This window comes from Atractosteus spatula, chromosome 15 (genome assembly GCF_055471065.1).
Source record: "Atractosteus spatula isolate fAtrSpa1 chromosome 15, fAtrSpa1.hap1, whole genome shotgun sequence".
In the NCBI taxonomy this organism is placed as follows: Eukaryota; Metazoa; Chordata; class Actinopteri; order Semionotiformes; family Lepisosteidae; genus Atractosteus; species Atractosteus spatula.
The window spans coordinates 10,588,855-10,611,287 of record NC_142720.1 but is presented as its reverse complement, the minus strand read 5'-3'; the positions used below and the strand labels follow the sequence as shown (position 1 = coordinate 10,611,287).

Here is a 22,433-nt window from a genome sequence, read left to right as displayed (position 1 = left end):
GTTTATCTTCGTGATCCAAACTGCAAGTAATTACTACTGTATTTACAAACCTTTTGTCACTTTGCAGTTCCTGTGCTTTTCTTGTGGAATGAATAAGGGACTTAGTTCATTTTAAAAATCAGAAAATGAATTATATGATTATAATAGGCCTTCAAAAAACCTTTCCTGGTATTACAGAAAATGCATTCCAATGAGAGGCACTTGTTTTTTGACAAAATACAAAAACAATGACAATACTTTAACAATATATCAAATATAACAGTATAAACAATGGGTGTAGAAATAACTTGAACTCATTTGATTGCTACAGTGTGAATACAAATGTACTGAGTCCCCTAAATAGAAGCAAATTAAATAAGAAAACAAATTAAGGTTCACTTCAAAACAAACTCAGCAGAGTTATTATATCATTTTGAACTAAATATACCCTGTGTGAATGTGCCTTTAATCAAGACATTTCAGGAAATGTCTGAAAATTTGAGACTCCCTACACTGACTAATAACAAGTGGTGTATACATTAGAGATCAGGGTTACAATCCATTCAGAAATGTACTGTTTTATTATAAACAGCATTGTAACATGACTCTGTCTTTAAGTTCCTCTGAAGTGATACCAAATTGTTTTTTCTCTTATTGTATAAAACTTCATTCTGTTATTAATCAACAAAATGCCAGACAAAGTTTGTATAGCACATTGTGAAAAGCTGGCTCTTTCAGTATGAACATAGCAACAAGCTGTTTTTAATGGATGCAATAAAAAATACAAGGTATAAGCAGGTGTTCCAAGTGCAAAGAATATAAAAGACAACAAAGAGCTATTGTTTGAAAGAGACAATGTTTTGAACAAAGTATCACAGTGATTTACTATCATTGTTAGAAAATGTCTTTAATGTCCTCTCTTTAACAATTGCATCTTAAAAGGTAGAATTACATTGAAGAGGTGACATTTAATTTATCTATGTGTAGTGGAAAGCAGTTTCTAATTATTTGCTTATATTTTGCCATGCGATACAATACAATTCATCTTTACATTAAATATACATTTGCAAATAAATTATTGAATGTTACCTTATTATACCTGCACAATTGTTCCTTGTCCTTACTATTAACGTCCTTCATGTCCTGTATTGTAATTCATCCTGGTAAAAGGTGTATGTGCTAAAAATAAACTGTTAATAGTAATTCAGGCCTACACAATGTCAGTAGGTCACTAGAATTTTGTTTTTCATAATTACTTTTTAGAATATTCCATTTATATTATCTTCAGCAACAGGATAGTTACATATGGTATACAATACTTCTTAACTGTTGGTGAGTTCTTATTCCTTAGTATTTGCAGAGAACTGGGAGTTGTATTTTGTTGGTTTGGAAAATGGAGATTGTAGTACTGAGGTACAGTGGCTATTATGTCACTCCTGTGCCTCCCTCAAAAGATTTCTCACATTTTCATTTTAACAAATCTACTTGTTGAGTGGAATAAGGCTGCAGCTGCTTCAGATTGAGATAAGTAGATAAGATAAGCACACAGAATTTGTCAGCTTTGTCATTCTTTTTTAATTCCAAAAACTTTTCATATGTACTGTAACTTTGAATTGGCATATTTGGAATTCGTAGGTGCAGAGAGATAAGGTTACTTTCCTTTTAAAGAAGAGCCAGATTTTTGCAGCTGTCAGATTGTTATGCTTGCTTTGCTTGTTGTGCCGTAGTGTAGTTCTCCCACTACCTTCATCTTAGTATGGCCTGTACAGTATGTCTAATAATTTGTCTTTCTTATAGTGTCTCTAACAGGAACTGCCAGTCAACAGTGCATGTGGATATTAATTGGATCCACCCATTGCATAGCCTTAGAATCTTTATGAAATGGTCAAAACTAATTAATATTCAATCAGAATATGTCCAGTCATTAATCTGTGTAGTTGGACAGCTTTCTGCCTGTATCGAATTTGAAAATCTGCTTGAGCTGAGGACACCAAAAAAAGCAGCAATTTTAAGGAATCTCTGCGTTAACCCAAATCGGTCATCAGGTTTTCATCTGTCAAGCTTTTCTAGCCTTCAGATTCCTCATTAAATGCCAGTACTCCTCAAAATATCTTTCACAACAGTTATGCTGTTTACAGGCAAAAGCTCAATTAAACAAAACAATCTCGTTACCAAAAGCATTTACTGTAATTACTTACTTAGAACTGTTCCAATACAGCGGATTTTGTTTCTTAAACAGGCTCCTGCATACCGATTGTTATGCTATATTAATAGAATAAATTTAGTGTATGTCGCTTCACAACCTCTGCAGAACTCTGCACTTCCAATATTTCACGTAGATATTAAGTTCTCTTGGGTGAGATCAGTCATGCCTCGCAGCCTTAAACAGGATTATTCCACAAATTTCCTTATGTAATATATACTTCTGTTTGCATTTCATTTTATAGTGGAGTTCCTGTGGAGTCATACAACAGAAAGCATGTGTATTGGATACATGTCAGCTCGTGATGGCAAAGCCAAGGTGAGTTTTTAATAAGCACCCAGCAGAGCACTAAGCTTTTGAATTAGAATTGCCTCAGAGTTGCGTGTCTTTGGAAAGAGTTCTGAAGCTTGATGGACCCAAAGCTAGAACAAAGAAACAATGACTCAAGTCAGCTATGCAAACTAATACTGACTCAATTTTCAATGTTGGTACTTTTTGTCCTTTTGTGTTGCTGTACTTCCATTTATTTAGTTCTCAGTGCATACAGAGGACATAAATGAATATTAAACCTCTCTTGTGAAATTTTAGTGAATACCATTATGCTTGTCATTTTTCCTCTGTGTCTTTTCATGTTGGCCTACACCCGTCATAAAGCAATAAGTAATAGCAACATCTGATGTTCGCAAGAAATACATATCACAAGACAAAACAAATTTTTTTATCAAAAAAGATAAAAAGGAATATTGAGACAAACTTTTACTGATGCACAGAGTTGTGAAGTACTGTAAATCAATATAACAAATAAGCCATTAATAAATTTAGTGAAATTAGAATTCTGAATAATATTGGATCATCAGGCTCTAGTTTTATTGGGCAATAATATTTATCAACAAAGAACTTCAAATGAAAACAGTCCTGATGTCCTTATTTTTCCAGATTATACCCCATTTTTTTTCTGTGAATGCATTTTACGGATACAACATACTGTATAACAGTCCCCCTGGAGGCCTAATGTTCAATACTGTTCTTACATAAAATATATGTCGGTTTAATTTGGATTAATGAGCAGAAGCACAGTCATCTGTTTTAACACAGACACAACTGCCTGTTAAGTAAAAAACTATTTTTTTCTCTTGTTGTTTCAGATTCCCCAGTCACAAAAGCATACAAAAGCTTTTCTAGAAAAAAATACACTTCTGTTCATCTCAGGTTTCAAGTAGTTAACATATTGAGAAAATTAAAATGGTAATTATGGTGGATTTTACGATTTCAGTAAGTGCTAAGGGGCAATGTTAATTTTAAACTTTGCATGCTTTTTTCATAATTAATTTTAAGTTGGAGATTTTGTTGAATCAACAGAATAAGTATAATTTTCTTTGTGAGTCATAGACTAGCTGCAGGCCTTGTCGAAATTACAGAAAACTTTTACGGAATTCACGACTGCTTATTAGATGAAAAAAGGAAGTTATTTTTTTCTCTAAAATAAATTGATCATTTGCACTGAGTTTTTGGTGTGATGGCTTTCCCTGAGTTTACATATTTGTCGGAATGTGTAATGTCAAAGCTATTATAAATTGTACCCTGAACTCCAAATCACAATTCTTACAGAATTATCAGCTTACTATTTGACCTGTATTTATTTGAATTATTTTGCCTATAGTGGGCTGAATAATATTACTGAAAGAGCTTCATTGCTTGCAGAATTAGGACTACAATCTTTTGTCAAACAGTGTGTAGGAAAATACAAGCTATATTGTATAGAATAGTATGACAAGCCAAAACTACTTTTTAGTGGATTTAAATCCAAAATTTAATGACACCATGAAATCTAGATTTGTTTATGAATTAATTTCTGAGTACAATATAATGTAACAGGTTTTATGTAGCGGTGAACTTTTTTTGCATTTTAGACACAAAAGACTTTAGTTACTAAGTGCCGTGATTAACTGCTTGTTTCATACTTTATGGTAGGTGTAAAATCCGCAGATTTGCACACCCTGATATGTGTCTTTCCAACAGTGCTTAAACAAAAATGGCTCCGAGACCAACCGTAAAGCTGAATTAATGTAAAAATAATCAAAACAAGCAAAACTACAATAATAAATCTCTCTGGATGTTTTCGCCTGCAGTGATCCTCATCTTCTAAGTTTTATTTTTCATCTGTTCCATCTGAAGTAAAATTTGATATCCTTACAGTGGATTTATGGCTCAATAGGAATATTATAAAAACCTGCTGTATTGTTTGGCAAATATTTCTTGCTCTGGGATTCATGTTTTTTTGAAGGGTTATAAGTATGAGAATCATTAGCAACAATTTAAGTTGACAAAATACATTTTATGACACATGGTCAACTGCATACAGTGACCTTTTACATTCTATAACCCATTAATACAGTATACTAGTTGCTGTATTGATTAATTCTTGTCATTCATTTAAATTGTGAAAATGAATAGTCAATTTTTGAGTTTTGTATGAAGTTTTCCCTATTGAAACATCTTGCATAATATATGAATGGACCTGGATATGAACTTAGTCTTTTGTGTGCTGATTTTGTCACAACTCCAGGGTGGGTCCCTCACTGTTTGAAATGCTGAATGAGTCGTAATATTAATTCACAGTGTATTGTTGTGCTAAAGCATGCAGCAGAATCAGGCTTCGAAGTATTATTTCTATGTGGAGCCTTCTTCGGGTGTGAGAAAGACAGGGCAGACCGCAAAGATTAAATAGCACAGGAGAACAAAAGCTGGGAGAGTGGAGGAGGTGGGAGCAGGGGAGAGGCAGAGAGGCCACTCAGGTGGTGTGAAGTGGGGAGAGGTGAAGAGAGGGGTGATGTCGAAACCTGCATGTGAATAGAGAAGATTACACAAAAACAAGTCTGTCATTGAGGGAAGGGGAAAGGTGTGAACAAAGTTTCAGGATCATTTTTGTTTCTGATGTCTTTCTGCCTTGGGAATTAAGAAACCCTTCTTTGAGAATGCAGATGGAGAGATCAGTGTGATCATGAACGTCTGAGGTGAAATGAGAAACTATGGACTTGGAGAAATCTTTCACCTTCACAGCCCTAACATGTTCTCTGAAGCGGTCTCCTAGTCTCCTTCCGGTTTTCCCAAAGTAGATAGCTGGGCATTTCCTGCAAGTGATACAGTAAATGAGGTTGTCAGAGATACAAGAGGTCACCTGGGTGACCCGGAATTGTACTGAGGGGCCTTGAATGAGTGTGGTGTTAGATATGTACTTGCAGGTGATGCAGTGAGCTCTGTTGCAGGGGAAAGTGCCTGTTGTGGATGATTGTTGAGGGCGGTCAAGGGAGCTCTGAACAAGAAGGTTCTGTGTTATTTCATTCACTGTCAATCTGCTGCTTCTTAGAAAAAGAATTGTTCAGAGGCATCCATGTTGACTAAACGCTGTCATATAAATATGAGATTACATTTGATAAACGCTGAATAACAGTGTTCCAGATGGAAGGTGCCAGTACATCTACTGTATATCTGCAATTGAATATAGCTAACAGTGTTCAAAGTTACTTCTGCTGCACAGCAATGGGATGGAGCTCAGGCATATTGTTGCTGGATATGAACACCTGCTATAAGGAGGTTTCACCTTTTATCAAAATATGAGAGAACGAAAGGTTTGCCTGCTTACAACTGCATTCTTTGACATCTGGCATACATTGTTTCCATATTGCTGGGCTGACAGACACAGCTGCTCCTCTCAGTTCACTTTTAAATTATGCTTTTGACCTTCCTTGAAGGGAGTTAATCCCTCTTCTTTCTTCCTCCTTTGAGCTTGTGGCCACAAATGCTTTCCAGAGAGAAACCGCAAATGCCTAGGCTGCCGACTTCTATTGATCAAAAAATAATCTGTTCTGTCATACAGACAGGAATTTCGTTGTATTCTGAGCAAGTCCAAATTGAAGACGTGCTGCTGCTTTGGAATTACAAGTGTAGCTTGCGGTTCAGGAAAACATTTTTCAAGTATTGAAAACATTTGGCATATTTTTTTCTTCTTGTTGTGTGCGTTTCTTTCTTTTTTCCCCTTTTCCTTCTTCCTGAAGGTCATTGCAAAACATACACTGCTTTTGTAGACATCAAAAGGACTTTTGCCTTTTTTTGTGTAATTAGAGGGTTCTGAAGGCTTCAAAAACAGTGGAGGGCACTCTGCTTGTTGTTCGATGGATGCCGTGTGTCCATGATGTAGATTAGTGTGTCCTTAAGGGATGGCAGGCACTTGTAGTCAAGGACATGTTATGTTTCAGGTTTAGCACATTTTGACGTCTAAAAAGCTGGTTCATTTAGAGATTATCATACATGATCCTCGACTAAACTCCTGCAAATGTCCTTGGCATATATGAACAGCAGTGCAGAAATTGTACCTCTTTAGGACAGAGGGCATGTTTGTATTGCTTCAGTGAAAAGTGGAGAGAGCCAAAACGAAAATCATGGATCCACAACGTTCCTTCTAGTTACATGAGAGATCATTGATAAATGATTCATAACTCGGCCTGGATCCTTATGTAAACGCACAGTGTAGCACTGCAGAGAATATCTAAGCCTTTGCATATTTGGTCATCTCTCAACACTTCTGAACTTCCCACTTCTGAATTAAGTGACAGAAGACCTATCAAACTCTCAGTGAAACCATATAAAACCTGAATAGAGGAGGATGGGCATGAGATGATCTGTAAAGCATAACAATAGCTATACAGATGTATAGAAAACAACTTGGCGATTTTGTTTTTTAGTCAGCAAAGTTTTCATCAAAATCTGTACCTGTCTGTGTTCTGTTACGCTTAGTACAATAAGAGTGCAAAACCACCTTTGTTATTGGGAGATGTCCTTTAACTAGTGTTAGAAATAAATTTAACAATTTATTTCAAATGGCTCTGTCTATATTTCAGAAGAAAAAAATCAAGCAATTACTGTGTCTAGAACATTCAGTTCACATGAGCAGGGAGAGCTTACCTCACACTGTAGAGAAATCTAATACAACTAATTGTCATTCTGTTTCTTACCTTTTTAAAATTGGTGAAAACTTTGTCCAGATGGAACACTGGTCTCTCTAGAGTTCAGCTCAGTTCAGTTTCATTATGACCATGCTGTTCCTGGCACCTCTCTTTTCAGACATCAAAATCTGCTTTGATTTAATCTGGTTGTTATGTCTTACTGTGTTTTAGACAAGTAAATTAAATGACCTGAATTCAGTTCAGCTAGTGAGAAGTCTGACAGTTTTTATTGATTCTTCAGTTCATGTGCTAATCCAGTAGAAAAGGATGAACATTTTGGTTACTATTAAATTACAAATATTACATAACAACAATATAGTTTTTATTGAAACCGTATAGTTTCTATTTCAAATATAGAAGTGGTCATCAGTATATGGTTATTGATAAATAGTCTTTCAGTAACAGAAATCCAAATATAGGTTGCAGCGATCATAAAAACATACAGGATTGCATGTGAAAGTGTTACTAACAATAATCTGTATTTCACAGTTCAGCACGTACAGTAACTCTTTGTTTAAAAGTTAATGTGCTTCATGTAGTAAGAATGAAGAAAAGGTCAGAATGTAGTGAAACATTTCCTTCAATGTTCCCCTTTTTTACCTACATCATTATGCAGCATCGTTACAGCAAGCTGTAACACAAGATGGAAAATTTACTACAACTGCAGTTTCACTTGAAGCACTTTGTGCATTCCACTAGTGTCAGGATCTGTACATAAGCCTTTAATATGTAAAGGTGGGTAATAAGAGAAGCTGCCATGGTTAAACTTCTGAATTCTCTGGCCAATTACAGTACATGTAAAAGATAACTGATTCGTACTGTAGCTTGTTGGCTGATTTTCAGTTCCTCTCTGCGTTGGACTTATGTGTCCATTTACCTATGCATCTGTGTTTATCTGTTTGTCTTTGTGTTGCTTTATTGCCTACAGTATGTGGGCAACTGTATAACACGGCATCAAGGAAAAGTGCAAAAAAAATTGTGTTATTATTTTTAGTTGTGTTTTTATTATTATAGGTGAAGAAAATGCCTGTACAATCTGGACTGTCTTTTGTTGGACTGTCTGCAGTATCTGAACCCCCAGTAACTACCCAGGTTTTTGCCTTTTTAGCTTTCTCATAAAATATTTGATAGGAAAATGTAGACTTTTTGGGCATAATTTAGAAGACGGTGATCTCTGTGGTAAATAATATACATGCTACAAATAACTGACGCTTTTAAAGAATTTGATTTAGCCAGCTCTGCATGGAGCCTTCTTATAACATTCAGACAGCAAAGAAAATCTTCAGGCATCAGTGTATAACTACTGTTAAATTCCCAACTATTTGTATATTGTTTGGCCTGTACTCATAATTAAAAATAAATGCAAGCATTGCACCGATTGTTTTAATTTCCCTTTCTTTATACAGACGTAATAGCTTATATACTGATACCATGACCTGTATGAATGCAAAGCACAATTGGCCACATTTGATCAAATCTCACAAATATCACTTTTGTTTAATGTATTTATTTGCTGTGGGTTTATCCCTATTCAGCTATAATTTGTATCACACCTGTCTTAAAAGAGTGCAATTCTGTATCCAAAAAACACCAGCTCCCTAATTATTGTCCGGCAGAAAATACTTGTTGGTTTCCATTCATGTAGTTCACCAGAGGACTAGAATTCTGAGCCAGTCTGTAAAACTAACGCAGCAGGTATGTAGATAAAAAAAACTTTGATTAGTCTTTGCACTGCTAATAAATAGACATTCCATTTTGCAATAACGGTTGTATAGGTAGGAATTAACACATTTTTTCATTGTTTTCTTAAAAACATTTTGACAAATATTTGCAAGAAGGCTGCTGTCAGCTTGTGTGTTCCATTATCAACCCTTCTAAATTGTCACAATCTTGCATCGCTTTGCAAAAACCAAACACAGGCTGTGCTAACAGCAGGTAGCCTTAATATACAGTACTTTTCATTGTTGGCCAAAAACATGAATGAGGTTTCTCTTTTCTCACATTTGTAAACCATATTCATCTTCAGGTAAAGCTTGAGGTTTTTGTTCTGCTGAATGTCATAGGAAAGATGTTTCAGTTCAGAAACGAACAGGGAAATGATCAGGAAATAATCATTTTATAGCTCCTGTGTTTTTTTCTGCTTTACCTTTATTTTGAGACGATTATCCATATTTGAACAATTTATGGTTGTTGTTGTTCCATTAAGAATTCAATGATGATTGCTCCTGTCCTACATCTAGCTTATGGGACCTGTATTAATTCCATGCTGTTATTTGTAATTAAGCTTTGAGGTTTTGTGTTCAATACTGGGGAGAAATTAGTCTTTTAATCTCCTCTGGAAGACTTTGATCTAATCTTAGGACTTACTGACAGAATGCCCTCGTGCTGCATTCAGTTTGTAGTTTGTCCTAGCCAATTTTTACTGGCTCCATTCCAGGGATATAGTATTAGTGTAATCCCTGGGGTTTTGGGTTTCTGTGAACCAAAAAGTCACTCTTTTAATTGCCAGTGACAAGAAGTAGGTTACCAGAATACTAGGCTTCAGTAGAAAGAGGATTTGTAATAAATCTAGCAAGTCCGAGGTTATGGGGTACAAATTATTCTTCTACGGTAGTTATTGAACATCTGCTGACAGCAAGTGAAGTGAATCATTCAAGCCATAATCTTATCTCAGACAAACATGTAAGATTTGTAGTGAGCTTTAAAACACAACTGGGCCACTATCGAATGTTTTCATATTTATAAGCTAGCTCTTCTGGGCTCAGCCTGTGCTAGACTGATTATATTGCAGTTATTATATTTTAATGGCAAATTCTGTTGTGTGTTAAAACCTCAAAGAGGAGGAATTCAACAGGGAAGGAAATTGTAAAGCCGTAGTTCTTTGACACGCACAAACAAACTGTCATAACGCTGTTATGACCCAGCCTGCTATATATAAATGGACCTTTTCTGTTCTCAAAGGGAACAAATAGCTGCATATCTGTGTAAATAATTGACATATTAACCTGTAGTTCCTCCGCAGGTACAGTAGGTCTGAATAGTCGACCAAGGATCTCTCTGCTCTTAGCAATACGGCAAACCCCACGGTGAAGAAATGGTTTACTGTTAAGCAATGATGAGCACTGTCTGAATCTATGAGCTTGGTAGAGCTTAATAATGTTGTAGATGTGCATCATGTTTTAAAGAGCTTTGCTTTACCCTTTTTTTACACTAAATCCAAGCTTCTTCATAAGTTCTAGTTTCTGACTTGGATTCAGATCATCCAGCTTCCTTTTCTCACCACCTTCAGAGGCCATGATGGATATCCCTTCCCTTACACCTGTTTAGAAAATGACTCGAGAAGTATCTAGGTAACTCTTGACCGAGAGCCTGAAATAGTGAATTTGGTGGACTGCACTCCCTTGTTAGTGTGGAGTGGAGGCTTGCTGGACAGTCGGCATCCACAGATTTTCACTTTTGGTTCTAAGTCCATTAAATTGAGGTTTTACTCTACTGTTTAATACTGTACCATCAAGGAACCAGAACCAGAAGGGAGATTCACTTTTTTTGTGTGTGACGTTTGTTTCTCTCTGTCCCTTGTACAATCGTTCCCATCTCAATGGTTAGGTTTCGGCAAAAGAAGGTATTTACATAATAGCTTTAGTGATAGAAATTTCAAATTTAAAATATAGTAACAGTCCATCATACAAACGTAATTTTACAGAAAGTATACATTAAGCCAAATAATTGTGTAAAAAGATATTAAAAAAACTCAAACCGGTCCTGTAACACCTGTTACATGTCTACAGATCTTAAAGAGGTTTGTTGTTTTTGGTGGCAGTATTGTGCTTTGGACAAACAGCCTTGGGGTATTTCTGGTTTGGAGCTGTTGTATGTGGTTAATGACTCACAGGCCTTTTAAAGTGCCCATTGCATTTTTTTGTTACATTTCCTTTCCCTTTCTATGTTATTTTTTTCATTATTAATCCCAGCTTTAGTTTTTTTTCCACATATTTGTGCAAGCATGTGTGTAGCAGAACCTGTTTCAGTGTAAACTTCCAATCAGGACTACTCAACTTGTACCCCTTCCTGTTTGCTCCAACAAACAAAAAGCAAAAACACAAATCAGCACAAAAAAAGGCCCAGCGAAAGAGAGATAAGAGGGATTCGTTTTGTTTACCTGGGAAGTGTGAATCTGTTCCTCACCGATAAGAGAACTGTCGGATCTGCTCACTACTCTGATCTCTGTTCCATTTAAACTTCGCCCCCCTACACCATCTCCCCCCTCATCTCTCAGCCCTATTATATTTAACCTGTCCTGTGTGATTTTGAGAATGAAAAGATATTCCTTACAGTATTTTTTCACAAATTGTGTTAACTCACTTCTTTCTGACTTGTTGTATACAAGACCTATGCCAGGCTGTCATTTCTTGAAATAATTTAATACTCTCTTCATAGATCCATGGTTGGTGTTTTTCTTGACTTGGTTCATTTCTAATGCTTTTTTTTTTACAAAATCAATTTTATTTTATTTTCTTTCCCCACCCACCTCGTCTTCAAAAAGAAAATAATTTGGCTGTCATGTTTCTTGAGTAATTCCTTGTGTTGCTGGACTTCAGTGGATGTTGTTCCACAGTAGTGATAGCTGGTCTCTGGGTGCCGAAAGGCCAGAGTTCAGCCTTAAAAAAAGCAAAAACAAAGATTACACCTCTTAATGCCGGCGTGATGTCAGCTCTATTTTTCTTCTTCGTGCTGCAGGTGTGGGTATTTAGAGGCTGCACTCTAGCTGGCCTTGTTTGTCCCTTGGGCTTTATTCCTCTCAGATGAAGCAGGCACTGAGCACACAGCAGTTACCAGTGGAGCGATCTGGGCCTGCTTTGATCCTGTGAGAATCCTCTTCTCTGCAGCTGTGTTTGTCTCCTTCGGTAAACACTGGCCTCGCTCTGTTTTTCCACAGACTCACATTTCAAGACTTCCTCCTGGAGCTGTTGCCGGACAGTCGCTCGCCATCGAAGGAGGGGTCTGTCGGCTGGGAAGCCTCAGCCGCTGAGACACAGCCTGACTGGTCCAACAGCAATACGTACAGCCCCTGGCTACCAGCACGCTCATAAGCTGTAGTGTTTTAACAGGTGTCTTGGGAGAGATGTAGATATTCTGGGCTTTACTCAGTGCACTATAAGTAACATAAGATTTAATGCTGCTCTTCTCTTCAACCTTAGCCGTATGCTGCTTTTTCTAAATACAGAACCAAGAAATTCTTGCCTCTAGTTTACGTGAAGGTAAACTAGATGTTTCCTACATTAGTTCCTTTGTTTTCTGTTTTTGTCTGCACTGTCTTTGCTATGTAAGCTATGATAGTGAAACGGTGGTTATTAGCCACTTTTTCGTGCATAATATTTAAAAACACGTTTGTTTTGAATATCTCGTTAGAGAAGTGCAAAGCATTTTTGATGTGTTAATCTAGTACTTGTAGCGCTAGTTAGTGTCAGGGCTCCAGTCATCTCTCACATTTTTCTTTTAACTTAATCAGAAAATGGCTAAGTGTTATAGAGAATAATTTAGAGTAATGTAGATAGGTACAGTGTTTGTATTAAATATATGCTAAATCTAAATATTGGGCAAGCTGTTGATATAGAAAATAAGATTATGACAACAGTTTAATGATTTGCAGTTTCTTCCTTGTAGCCTCATTGACCTGGTTGACAGCTTTATCTTGTAGAACTTGAAGAATTCAAACTTGCAGAAATGGGAATTGATTTTTATCTCCCATGGCCAATAATTTTATAGTCCATTGCCCCACTGTTCTGCTGAAAATGTGCAGCAATGACACAGTGTGCCCTTCTTCTCAGAGACAAAGATGAAGCTATTGCAATACAAATACAGTATCAAATCTACAAAATTTGTCAGCACTGAGTTGTGCTGGTGACATTTGGAAGTTGTAGGCAATACTTCTTTTTTCGAAAACTGAACCAAGTGCTACTTCAGGTATGTAGGAGTTATAACTGGAAATATTGCAGTTATTATTCCAAAATACTGCAGGAATAATAAGACAAGGTCTCTTAGTAGATTGACAGTCATGATGACAAACCTTATATGCCTCTCATGTTTTTAATACTTATTTCTTGATATACTAACTAACTTACAGTATTTCTTACTTATTAGTGTGCTCTCCTAGCTTTAGCATCTTAAGACTTTTGTTCCTGTGGAGCTATGACCTTTGCAGTCTTTATTTGAATCCCCAGTACCCTGTACAGGGAATAATCATCCAGCCCAGTGTGCTGTCCCCTCAGTTAAAAAACTTCACATTTAAAACCAATATTAATAAATATCTTCTAGATCAAAAATATAGAAGAAAGTTAATGCTTTGATGCATTGATGCTTTAGTTTGTTTTTCTGTGTTTCAAAGTGAATTACAATTCAAATAATCCATGGTGATATGCCATTACAATTGTACTGTATACTTTTTGATCCGTTAGCTTGATGATTGAATGGTCTCAGAGGTTAGAAAATTCTACCTATTCTGTACAAAAATGTAAAAGTTGCTGCAAGACTGAATTTTTAATTAAACTTAAAAAGACTGTTACTGAGTCCTTAACTCTATTTGTATAATTACATTAAAATAGACCTGTATTTTATATATCTATATGTGTATATATAAGCTTTACCTAGTTATTTACAAATCATCTTGCGCAATTTGGCAAGTTTTTAAAATAATTCATATTAAAGTAAAGAGAAAAGATAGGCTGCACATGCTGTAGACACACCCATATGAAAGAGTCAATAGAACTATTTAATGAGCCAAATTTTTTGTTTGCTTTTATTTAAAGGAGAAATTGAAAACATTTTATTTCATTTATTTTTGACAGGTTTGCTCAATATTACTTTTATTTTAAACTCAGATTTATGAATGTTTTTTATGTTGTATTCACGACATCGCACTTCATTCAGCTTTACTTGCAGTACTTGAAATTGCTATTTAAAAGAAGTTGGTGGTGAAAGCATTTTCAAATGAGAGTTTTAAATGTTTCTCTCCTTGCAATTCTTAATAAATCATATTTCTCAATGTCATATGTTGTATCAGTGCAGTTCATCCATCCACGGTCAGATCGCTGCTTATTCCTGGTTAGGGTCATGAAAATCTGGAGACTGACTATTCAGGAAGTATGAGGAATCGGGCAGGACAACAACCTGGGCAGGATGCCAGCCTATCGCAGGGGGCACACACACACAGGTACTCCAGGACAAATCAGAGAGATCAGATAACCTAGTCAGCATGTCTTTGGAAGGTGGAACAAAACCAGAGCACCTGCCAAAGTCCTTTACACTAACACTGGGATATGCAAACTCCACACAGACGGAGCTGTGACCTATAACCTGTGAGACGGCATCGTCAACTACCGCACTACTATGCCAACACAGATCCTTTCAAGTTCGAATTTCAATATCTTTTTAGTGTTACAGAGTATAAATACTATGTTCCGGCCGTACAACAGAACATGGTATAGGAGTTGTGAACAAAAGTGTGCAAAGAATTTGCACTATATAACTTTTGTGTTAAAACGTTTTTACATGCTGTGTGTGCATATTACGTAGGCAGGGAAGATATGGCATACTGTGTGTATCAACCATGTCTTATGCTAAGGTAATGTGCATTACGTTGTTAATATTTTTAGATAGCTTTGACAGATCTACAACTGGGGGGGGGGGGGGAAACTATATCCATTGTTTTCTACAGAGAAAGTTTCAGTAGTATGGGCTGTGGATAAGTTACATAATCATAAGAAAAATAATGTCTCTGACTTTGGTTGGTTTTGATACGAAAGACAGCAACAGATTACTGCCCGAACTCCACGAGCCACTGAATTCTTCACATGTTATTATCTTGGTTGTGGGCTGAAATAGATATATAGTCTAGAAATAAATTACACACTGGACAATAACCTACATTAAAAATAGAGATTCAAGACCACTACAGTGGGTGAACATACAAATGATTTAGTCTAATGTAAAATTACGGATAATTGACAGCGTTATGACAGGCTGTGCGTTGAGCCTGCAGTCTTTTTTCATAAGTGTTTTTTTTTGCAGAACGTTAAGAGTACCTAATGCAAATCCTTTACATGAGGTTGTGTGTATTCATTTTTTATTCCCAGATTTTATTCACCTGTCTCATCAGTTGTATGCATTTTGAATTATTTCAGAGGTACAAAATCACTCTGTAGTGCAGCAGAGAGGATGCTACAAGAATCAACATTGTTTTAACTTTACCTCTTTTTACAGTAGGATTTAATTAACGAACCCTCTGTAAATTAGACTTACTGAATGCCTCTGCTTTACTGCTAAATTAATAGGTATGTTAATATACACAATTCAGAGTTAATGGCACTAAGGAAACATACTAAATGTAATGCTGGAATGATACCATATACTGCTTCAATTTGCAAGTTATTCAGCATTCACAAATTTGATATGTTTGTCATTTTACACTTGTGACATTTTGACCCTTCTTTGGCCAGCCAAAACTGAGTCATAATTGGCTCAGAATGCAGTCTACAATCGTTTAAGAAATAATAGGTTTACTCTGATGCATATCTGTCCTTGTCTTTAGAATTGGGCAAATTATGCAGTCTGCATCCTATGTATTTTTTTTTAATAACATACATTATAGCGTGCTTCAGTCTAAAGAAAGTATAACTTTTTATTGGCAGAAGAGGTTTGGCTGCAACTCAGATGAAGTTTTCATGCTGTAATCTCCAGCTTTAATTAAAATCTGAAGCTCACACCTGTTAGCCTGGGTGAAGAGGGCAAAAACGGTTTGAAATAGACAATATGACAAAAAGATATTTCAGGGAGTAGATTTTTTTTTGTATCATTTGTTGATGCAATTAAAGAGGCTTTTTTTTTATTCCACGCATCTTCTAATTCCCTTGTGTTTTTCCTTCTGTTCTTTTTTGGCCCTCATTTGAAAAGGGATACTACATCTTTAAAACACGAAATGGTCCTGGGCCACTCAAGATATATCAAATGCTTCTCGCTCAGCAAGACCCTAAATTCAAACCAGACTCCAGAGCAAATAAAGATCAAAGGCAGAGCTCCCAACTGGCTTGCTGGTATCCTGAGATGCCAAAGCGCCTGTCAGCGTAAATCACTGGGAGCCCGTCAACTGGCTGCCTTCCGTACATAACATGCAGCGATCTGAACGCGACAAATAAACAGAGCCGGTACCCACTCGCGCCTTTGTCACACATCGGATGCTATTTTACTAAATATAGTCTAACAGGCTGAATGACTTTAATGTGTTAGAACTGTGGTCAAGCTCAGTTCTTGTTCTGTGCGGTGTACCCACAAGAGAAGCTATTGTAAGAAGGAACATCACCTTACAGTCAGATTTCCATGTAAAGTGCCAGTGGGTTGTTTATTTTTGTGTTTTTCTAACAAATGAAACATTGTCAATGTGCCTTGGATTGATTTTTCATTCTGTGTTTAGATACTGTTATTTTGCTAGCATTGGATTTGTAGAAGTGAACACCAGACACTCACTATATATTTTTTCTAATTACTTCATTGGTACAGACAGATACAAATAAGTTCATTAAAGATCTAAGCTTTTCATCAATGGCAAGGGGTCAAAATCTTCTTGTGGTCCATTTTAATCACTCAGGGTTTCCCATTCTCTCAAAATGTTATTAGAATTTCTGTTTCTAGTCATGTCATTTTATGCATAAAGGACAGTTGAGTTTGGCATCTCTCAAGGTTCTCTGGGTGATAGGGATTTACATGCATTTGATTTGTATTTCATCATATAGATCCATTATTTCCTGGGAGCAAACTATACCTTCTAGATCTGTTTTCTGTCATGTGGATAGCGAATTCCCAATGACCCAAACCTTGGCTCCTGTTAGAGCTATTGCAAACAGTACAATGTCTGTCATGATGATTGTAAACAGTTGTTGCTTTGTGTGATAATTTTGATTTTGCATTACAGATTCAAGAGACATGGTCACCTGGGAATACTGTATGAGAAGCTAATATTGTCCTATTTCTCAGTGGTGGATGTTGAAATAATTAGGATTTTAAAAATGACTTTGAGGCTCAACCAGAATCGCAGAGTCTAGGTTGAGTTCCATGATCTGTATTTCAAATCCTGAAGCCGGGGTTGAGTTCCCAGCCAGCTGTGATTGGGATTCCCCAGACGGAGCTCCATGATTGACTCAGCGCCTGCAGGAGCTGGGATTAGTCACCCAGGGCTCTCCTGGTTCCCAGTGAAACAACGTCCCCTGCAACTTCCCAGGTGCCTGCAGGCTTATGGTGATGTCGGTCAGGGATGTCTCTCTCCTCCAGATGGTCGGAAGAACCTGTCCGCATTTCCTGTCTGCCCAGCAGTCTCTGCGTGCACTACTGAGCTGGGGTTCTGCTGGGGGCAGAATGGCTGTCTCTTGTCACACAGGTGGGTGCTGCTCTTCAATAGTGGATGAAGTGGGTCTCCTCCTACACTTAAAACTTGTTGGCATGAAAAGCACTATACAGATGCAATTATTATAATTCCTTGTTGCCCCCATGTGAGTACAGAGGTCATCATTCCGAATCAAGACATAATGACATACAGTACTTCTACATCAGGTGGGTATGTAATAAAAAATAATTGGTAGTTCTAAATTCATATTAAAATCTGTCTATGGTTATACTGTTGATTTTTCTGTAAACAAAACATAATGAGGCGGAAATGCTGCATGATCAATGTGCTGCTGGAAATATGATTTCTTTTATTGGGGGCTGGTTGATGAAGCAGAAAAGATAAAACTGTTTTATACGACCGCTTTTTAAAGATAGTGATATTCATTCATTCATTGAAAAGAAAAGGCAGGACCAGAGGCAGTCGGGGTTGTGCTTGAAATCTAAAGACGCATTTGTCTGTTCTGTCCTTCTTCACTAGGTCACTCTTGGGCAAGATTTGTTGTTGGGCTCCATGCATGCTTATTTGTACAGATTCAACCAATCCAGATCAGTGGAAAGAACAGGAAACCATTGGGTTAGTTCCAACTAGAAACTGTGCCAGCCCTGTGTTTCTTCCTCTTGCTTATAAAACTAAGGAATTCCAGAAGCTACTGTAATTGACTCGTTTATGATGATGTTAATTATTACCATTAGTAATCTGTAGTCTCGATTGCTGCCAGGCTGACATCGCTGCCAGTCGGCTTTATTAAAAGGAATGTGACATGTGACATGGGGACAGGTGAAGAGCCTTCTCGAGATCTGATGCGAGGGGCTGCAGAAGAGTTAACAGTTCTCTTTCTCGTTGCACAGCAGCCACTTAGCCTATTTGTTCAGCTGTGCTCCAAGTTCGTTTTTTGGCTTCCACTTCCAAACTCTCCCAACTGGCAGCAAACACGGAGTGATGCCGGCAGTCTAACTGATGACCCTGAGAGCCGGGTCAACTATTTCAGATTACAAGATGTAAAGCAGCCTTTTAATTACGTCTCCCGCGCAATGGCGGCCCTGTGGCATTGCGGTTAGAGACTTCCTGAAATGTGCTACACCACCCATAAAGAGGCAGAGGGATCTAAAAATTGCTGCCACATCTGCGCCGTGTCAAAAGACGAGACTTGTTGTGTTGCTGTCGTTGACATACTCCACAAAATGGTACGCTCTTTTTTTGGGGCGGGGGGGGGGGACTTGTGTGATGGGCAAGAGTGGCAAGTCATGCCATGAACTGGGTAATCGTAATACGTACTGACAGTAAGAATAGGTTATCTACCACGTCAGACTTGTAAATCCCAGAGGATGGTTTTCATACCAGTTACCATGTTTCCATCTTGCTGCCGTGTTTAATATCAGATGTTATGTCTTTGGGAGTAAACACGACGGAAAGCGGAAGTTACATGTCTGTGGTCAAAACCTCAACCGACATCAGCTGCATCAGACTTCAGCAAGTGAAGTGAAAGTACAGAGTATTATGGTTGAACCCGGTGATGTCGGGCTGGCTGATCAACTTTCCATGTTCTTGCTCCATGACAGTAATACATTTCGTATGGACGTCATGGTTGATGGAGCGCAGGTTTCATTACGCCACATTGGTTCACCATAATTTCATAAAGTGCACAACATTACCTTTCCAGTTTAATAATGGATTTAGACAATCCGTTCATAATTTTAAATTTTAGTGAAATATCACATAATGTCTTCCAGTTAACCACAGGGATATAGTGAAGCCATTGAGCCCAAAGGATTGTACTCCTAACCCTTTCACGTTTTACATGCGGCATAAAACATACCATGTGCACAAAGACCAACTCCACCAGATACACTTATAGTAATAAAATTCTTGATTATTCATGCATAAGCTTTAACATGTGGTACATCAGAAAATACAAATGCAACTGATCATGTATGGCTTTAAGTGATTGAAAACAAAACTATTAAGGTGATCTTTAACATAAAACCAACAGAAAGATTGCCTAAGTGATTTTTCTCTTTTACAGGGATACTCTGCATATTCTAAAACTTTCACTTGGTCCTGTTTGTTTGATTCACAAAAGCAGAGGAATGAGGCTGATCATCTTGCGGAGACCATAGTTAAGTAAGGACAAGAGGCCCAGCTTGAGCTGCCCGCACAGAAGTAGTGTGGAGCCTGCCCAGATAGTTTGTCTGCCGCCACACTCTTTTTAACTTGACATATTGCTAAATAAAAGCACCTTCCTTTGATCTGCCTGGCTTCACAAGCAGACTGTCTGATTAGATAAAGATCAGTTGTTCTTTAGTCTTGGAAACTGTAGTCTTATTTCTAAGGATGTGGTGCCTCTTGGAGATGATCAGGAACAGGATTAGTTCTAAACTTAAAAATCATTGTAAAAACAAATTTTACAGGTTTTTATTCTGGACCAATGTCTTACTCCTCCCTGCCAAGCCTGTAGAATAATGTTATCTTTTAAATTAACTGTTTTTTCTGTTTATTATACTACCTTAGCTTTTAATGAACCAGTTATACAGAAAGGGTTAATGGTGGTGATGTCAATACCTTAAAATGATTGAGGCCTGAATTAAATCAAACCTTTATCCCAACCACCAATGGCAGATAGCATATCCAGTGTTCAGCAACTACATTTTTGATAGCTTAGATGTAACAACCTTACCGCAAACAGAAATGATCAAGCCGTCAGTCTGGAATTTGCAACTGGCGAGAGGGTCAAATTTTTAACTTGAGCCTTAGTGTTTTTGTCCCATTACTAACAACGGCCAATTGAGAGTGAAGAATGTGGCCCTTAGTGATCTGTTAATTACCTTTGCTAGTAATTTCCTTTTATCCACCAGAGACTGTGATTAGGAGGATCTAAAACAACTCCTATTTTAAACATTGGACGACAATAACATTAGAGCTATTGTAGATAAACTTGGCAATGTAAAAAATAGTTTCATGTCTGGGGGTTGGGTCAGTTATACTGTATATGGGGAACTATTACCACCACGATATCTGTGGAAGGGATTGTACTGTGTGTCCAGTTATTGCCAGGTGTTATAGTTTCAGAAAGGAAATAGGATAATAAGGGTGAAAAGCACAAGGGGAATGATAAACCATTTCGACATGTTTTAAAGCCGGTTCACAGAAAGCCCGGGTCCAAAATTCCCATTATAGTCTGCTGTTACTTTGCAGAGATATTTTCTGGCTTCTGTGTGCATGCTGGTGCCTGTATGCTGAAGGATAAAATTGTAAATGAAGTGCCGGAAATAATGGTTCTAAATAAAGGGACATAAGAAAAGTCATCTCTGCAGAAAGGGGCTTGTTTACTTAGTCTGCTTCCTGCAGGAATCGTTCACTGAAAAGAAGAAAAGTATGTGTTCATACTTTCTGACAGCTCTTTGTTCTAAGCACCTCTGAGCCACATGTGTGTGTACCCTGAAAAATTAAAGAAGGAATTCAGAACGCATATGTGCAGGGAACTAAGAAATAGAGCTGTGTTTGAAAAAGGAAAGTATTGCACAACAAAATCTAAAGGACATACAATAGAACACTGCAGGAATCTTGTGCAATACTGGAGCTTCAGAAGTTTTATTAAAAAATAGAATTAATGCATTTTAGCAAGACTTAAAAAAAATCTTACGTGATTCTACTTTATTTTTAGCACAGCATAATGGATTGAGTTGAAACTTTATGATTCAGTGCCATCTTGATATGAAGTTATACATGTTAAGGTAAGAATTAAAACCAGGGACTTCATTAAATCCCTAAAAAAATTAACCAGGGATTTTATGAAAGCCCTAAACAATTTGATGAATACCTAAAACCCCTGATTAAATATTTAAGGAGTTTTGCAAAATCCCATTTCATTATACTTGCAATAACCTACTGTCTGTATGGTGCAAATGTATGAGTAATGAGAGGATTTTTTAACTGTTGTATTACTCTCAAAGGTTGTGAGAGTATGGAACGAGCTACTCAGCCATGTTGTGGAAGCCGATATCCCAGTTTCCTTCAAGCAAAAGCTGGATAAAATAGAAACAGCCCAATAGATCTTGTACAAAAAGAGCACTGCATTTTTCTGTATCAATAGATGGAGCTAATGTGCCATCTTCTCTAAAAGTTTGAGATGTCTATGACATGTCGAAGAAATGACTGTGAAAATAATAATAGTTATTATTACACTTATATAGTGCTATTCTGGACAGTCCACTCAAAGGGCTTTACAGGTAATGTGGACTCCCCTCCTCCACCACCACCACCACCAGTGTGCAGCCCCACCTGGATGATGCGACGGCAGCCAGAGTACGCCAGAACGCTCCCCACACATCAGCTCTCAGTGGGGAGGAGAGCAGAGTGATGAAGCCATTTCGGAGAGGGGGATTATTAGGAGGCCATGACTGGAAGGCAGGTGGGAAATTTGGCCATTTTTTTAGCAGATCTAATTGAAAAGATTTAGAATTCATGTCCCAGAGAGATTACCGAGTTATAAAACTCTCACAAGGGTGTGAAATTTCTGATAAGTTTGGACACTGCACAGTATTTTGGTTTCACTTCCAAGGCATTTTTTAGTATATAATCTCCTCTTCAAATAGTTTTAATGTTGTGAGTTGAGACGCACGCGAGTTGAGGCGAGTGTTGCAGGTTGACAATACAGGATTTTAATTTCAATGCTTACAGCATTAGATTTAAAACTCGACCACTGTGACACACAGAAGGATTATCCTTTTGAGACGTAGTAACTTTTACTATTTTGTATTTAAAAAGAGCTGTAATGTGTTGAATTATTGCAACGTCTTCAACTAAATTCGTTATG

The 22,433-nt window shown here is 37.3% G+C and overlaps 1 protein-coding gene across 2 annotated transcripts in view; it reads left to right on the top strand.

Moving 5' to 3' along the window:
- Positions 1 to 14,230, top strand: part of tasp1 (taspase, threonine aspartase, 1) — a 45,723-nt gene extending 31,493 nt beyond the window's left edge. For both annotated transcript variants that reach the window (XM_088933780.1, XM_088933781.1), the window contains exons 13-14: positions 2,427 to 2,500; positions 12,122 to 14,230. In XM_088933780.1, coding sequence (XP_088789906.1) covers positions 2,427 to 2,500; positions 12,122 to 12,214 — 167 coding nt within the window. In that variant the 3' untranslated portion in view covers positions 12,215 to 14,230. The remainder of the gene's footprint in view (positions 1 to 2,426; positions 2,501 to 12,121) is intronic.
- Positions 14,231 to 22,433: the final 8,203 nt, after the last annotated feature.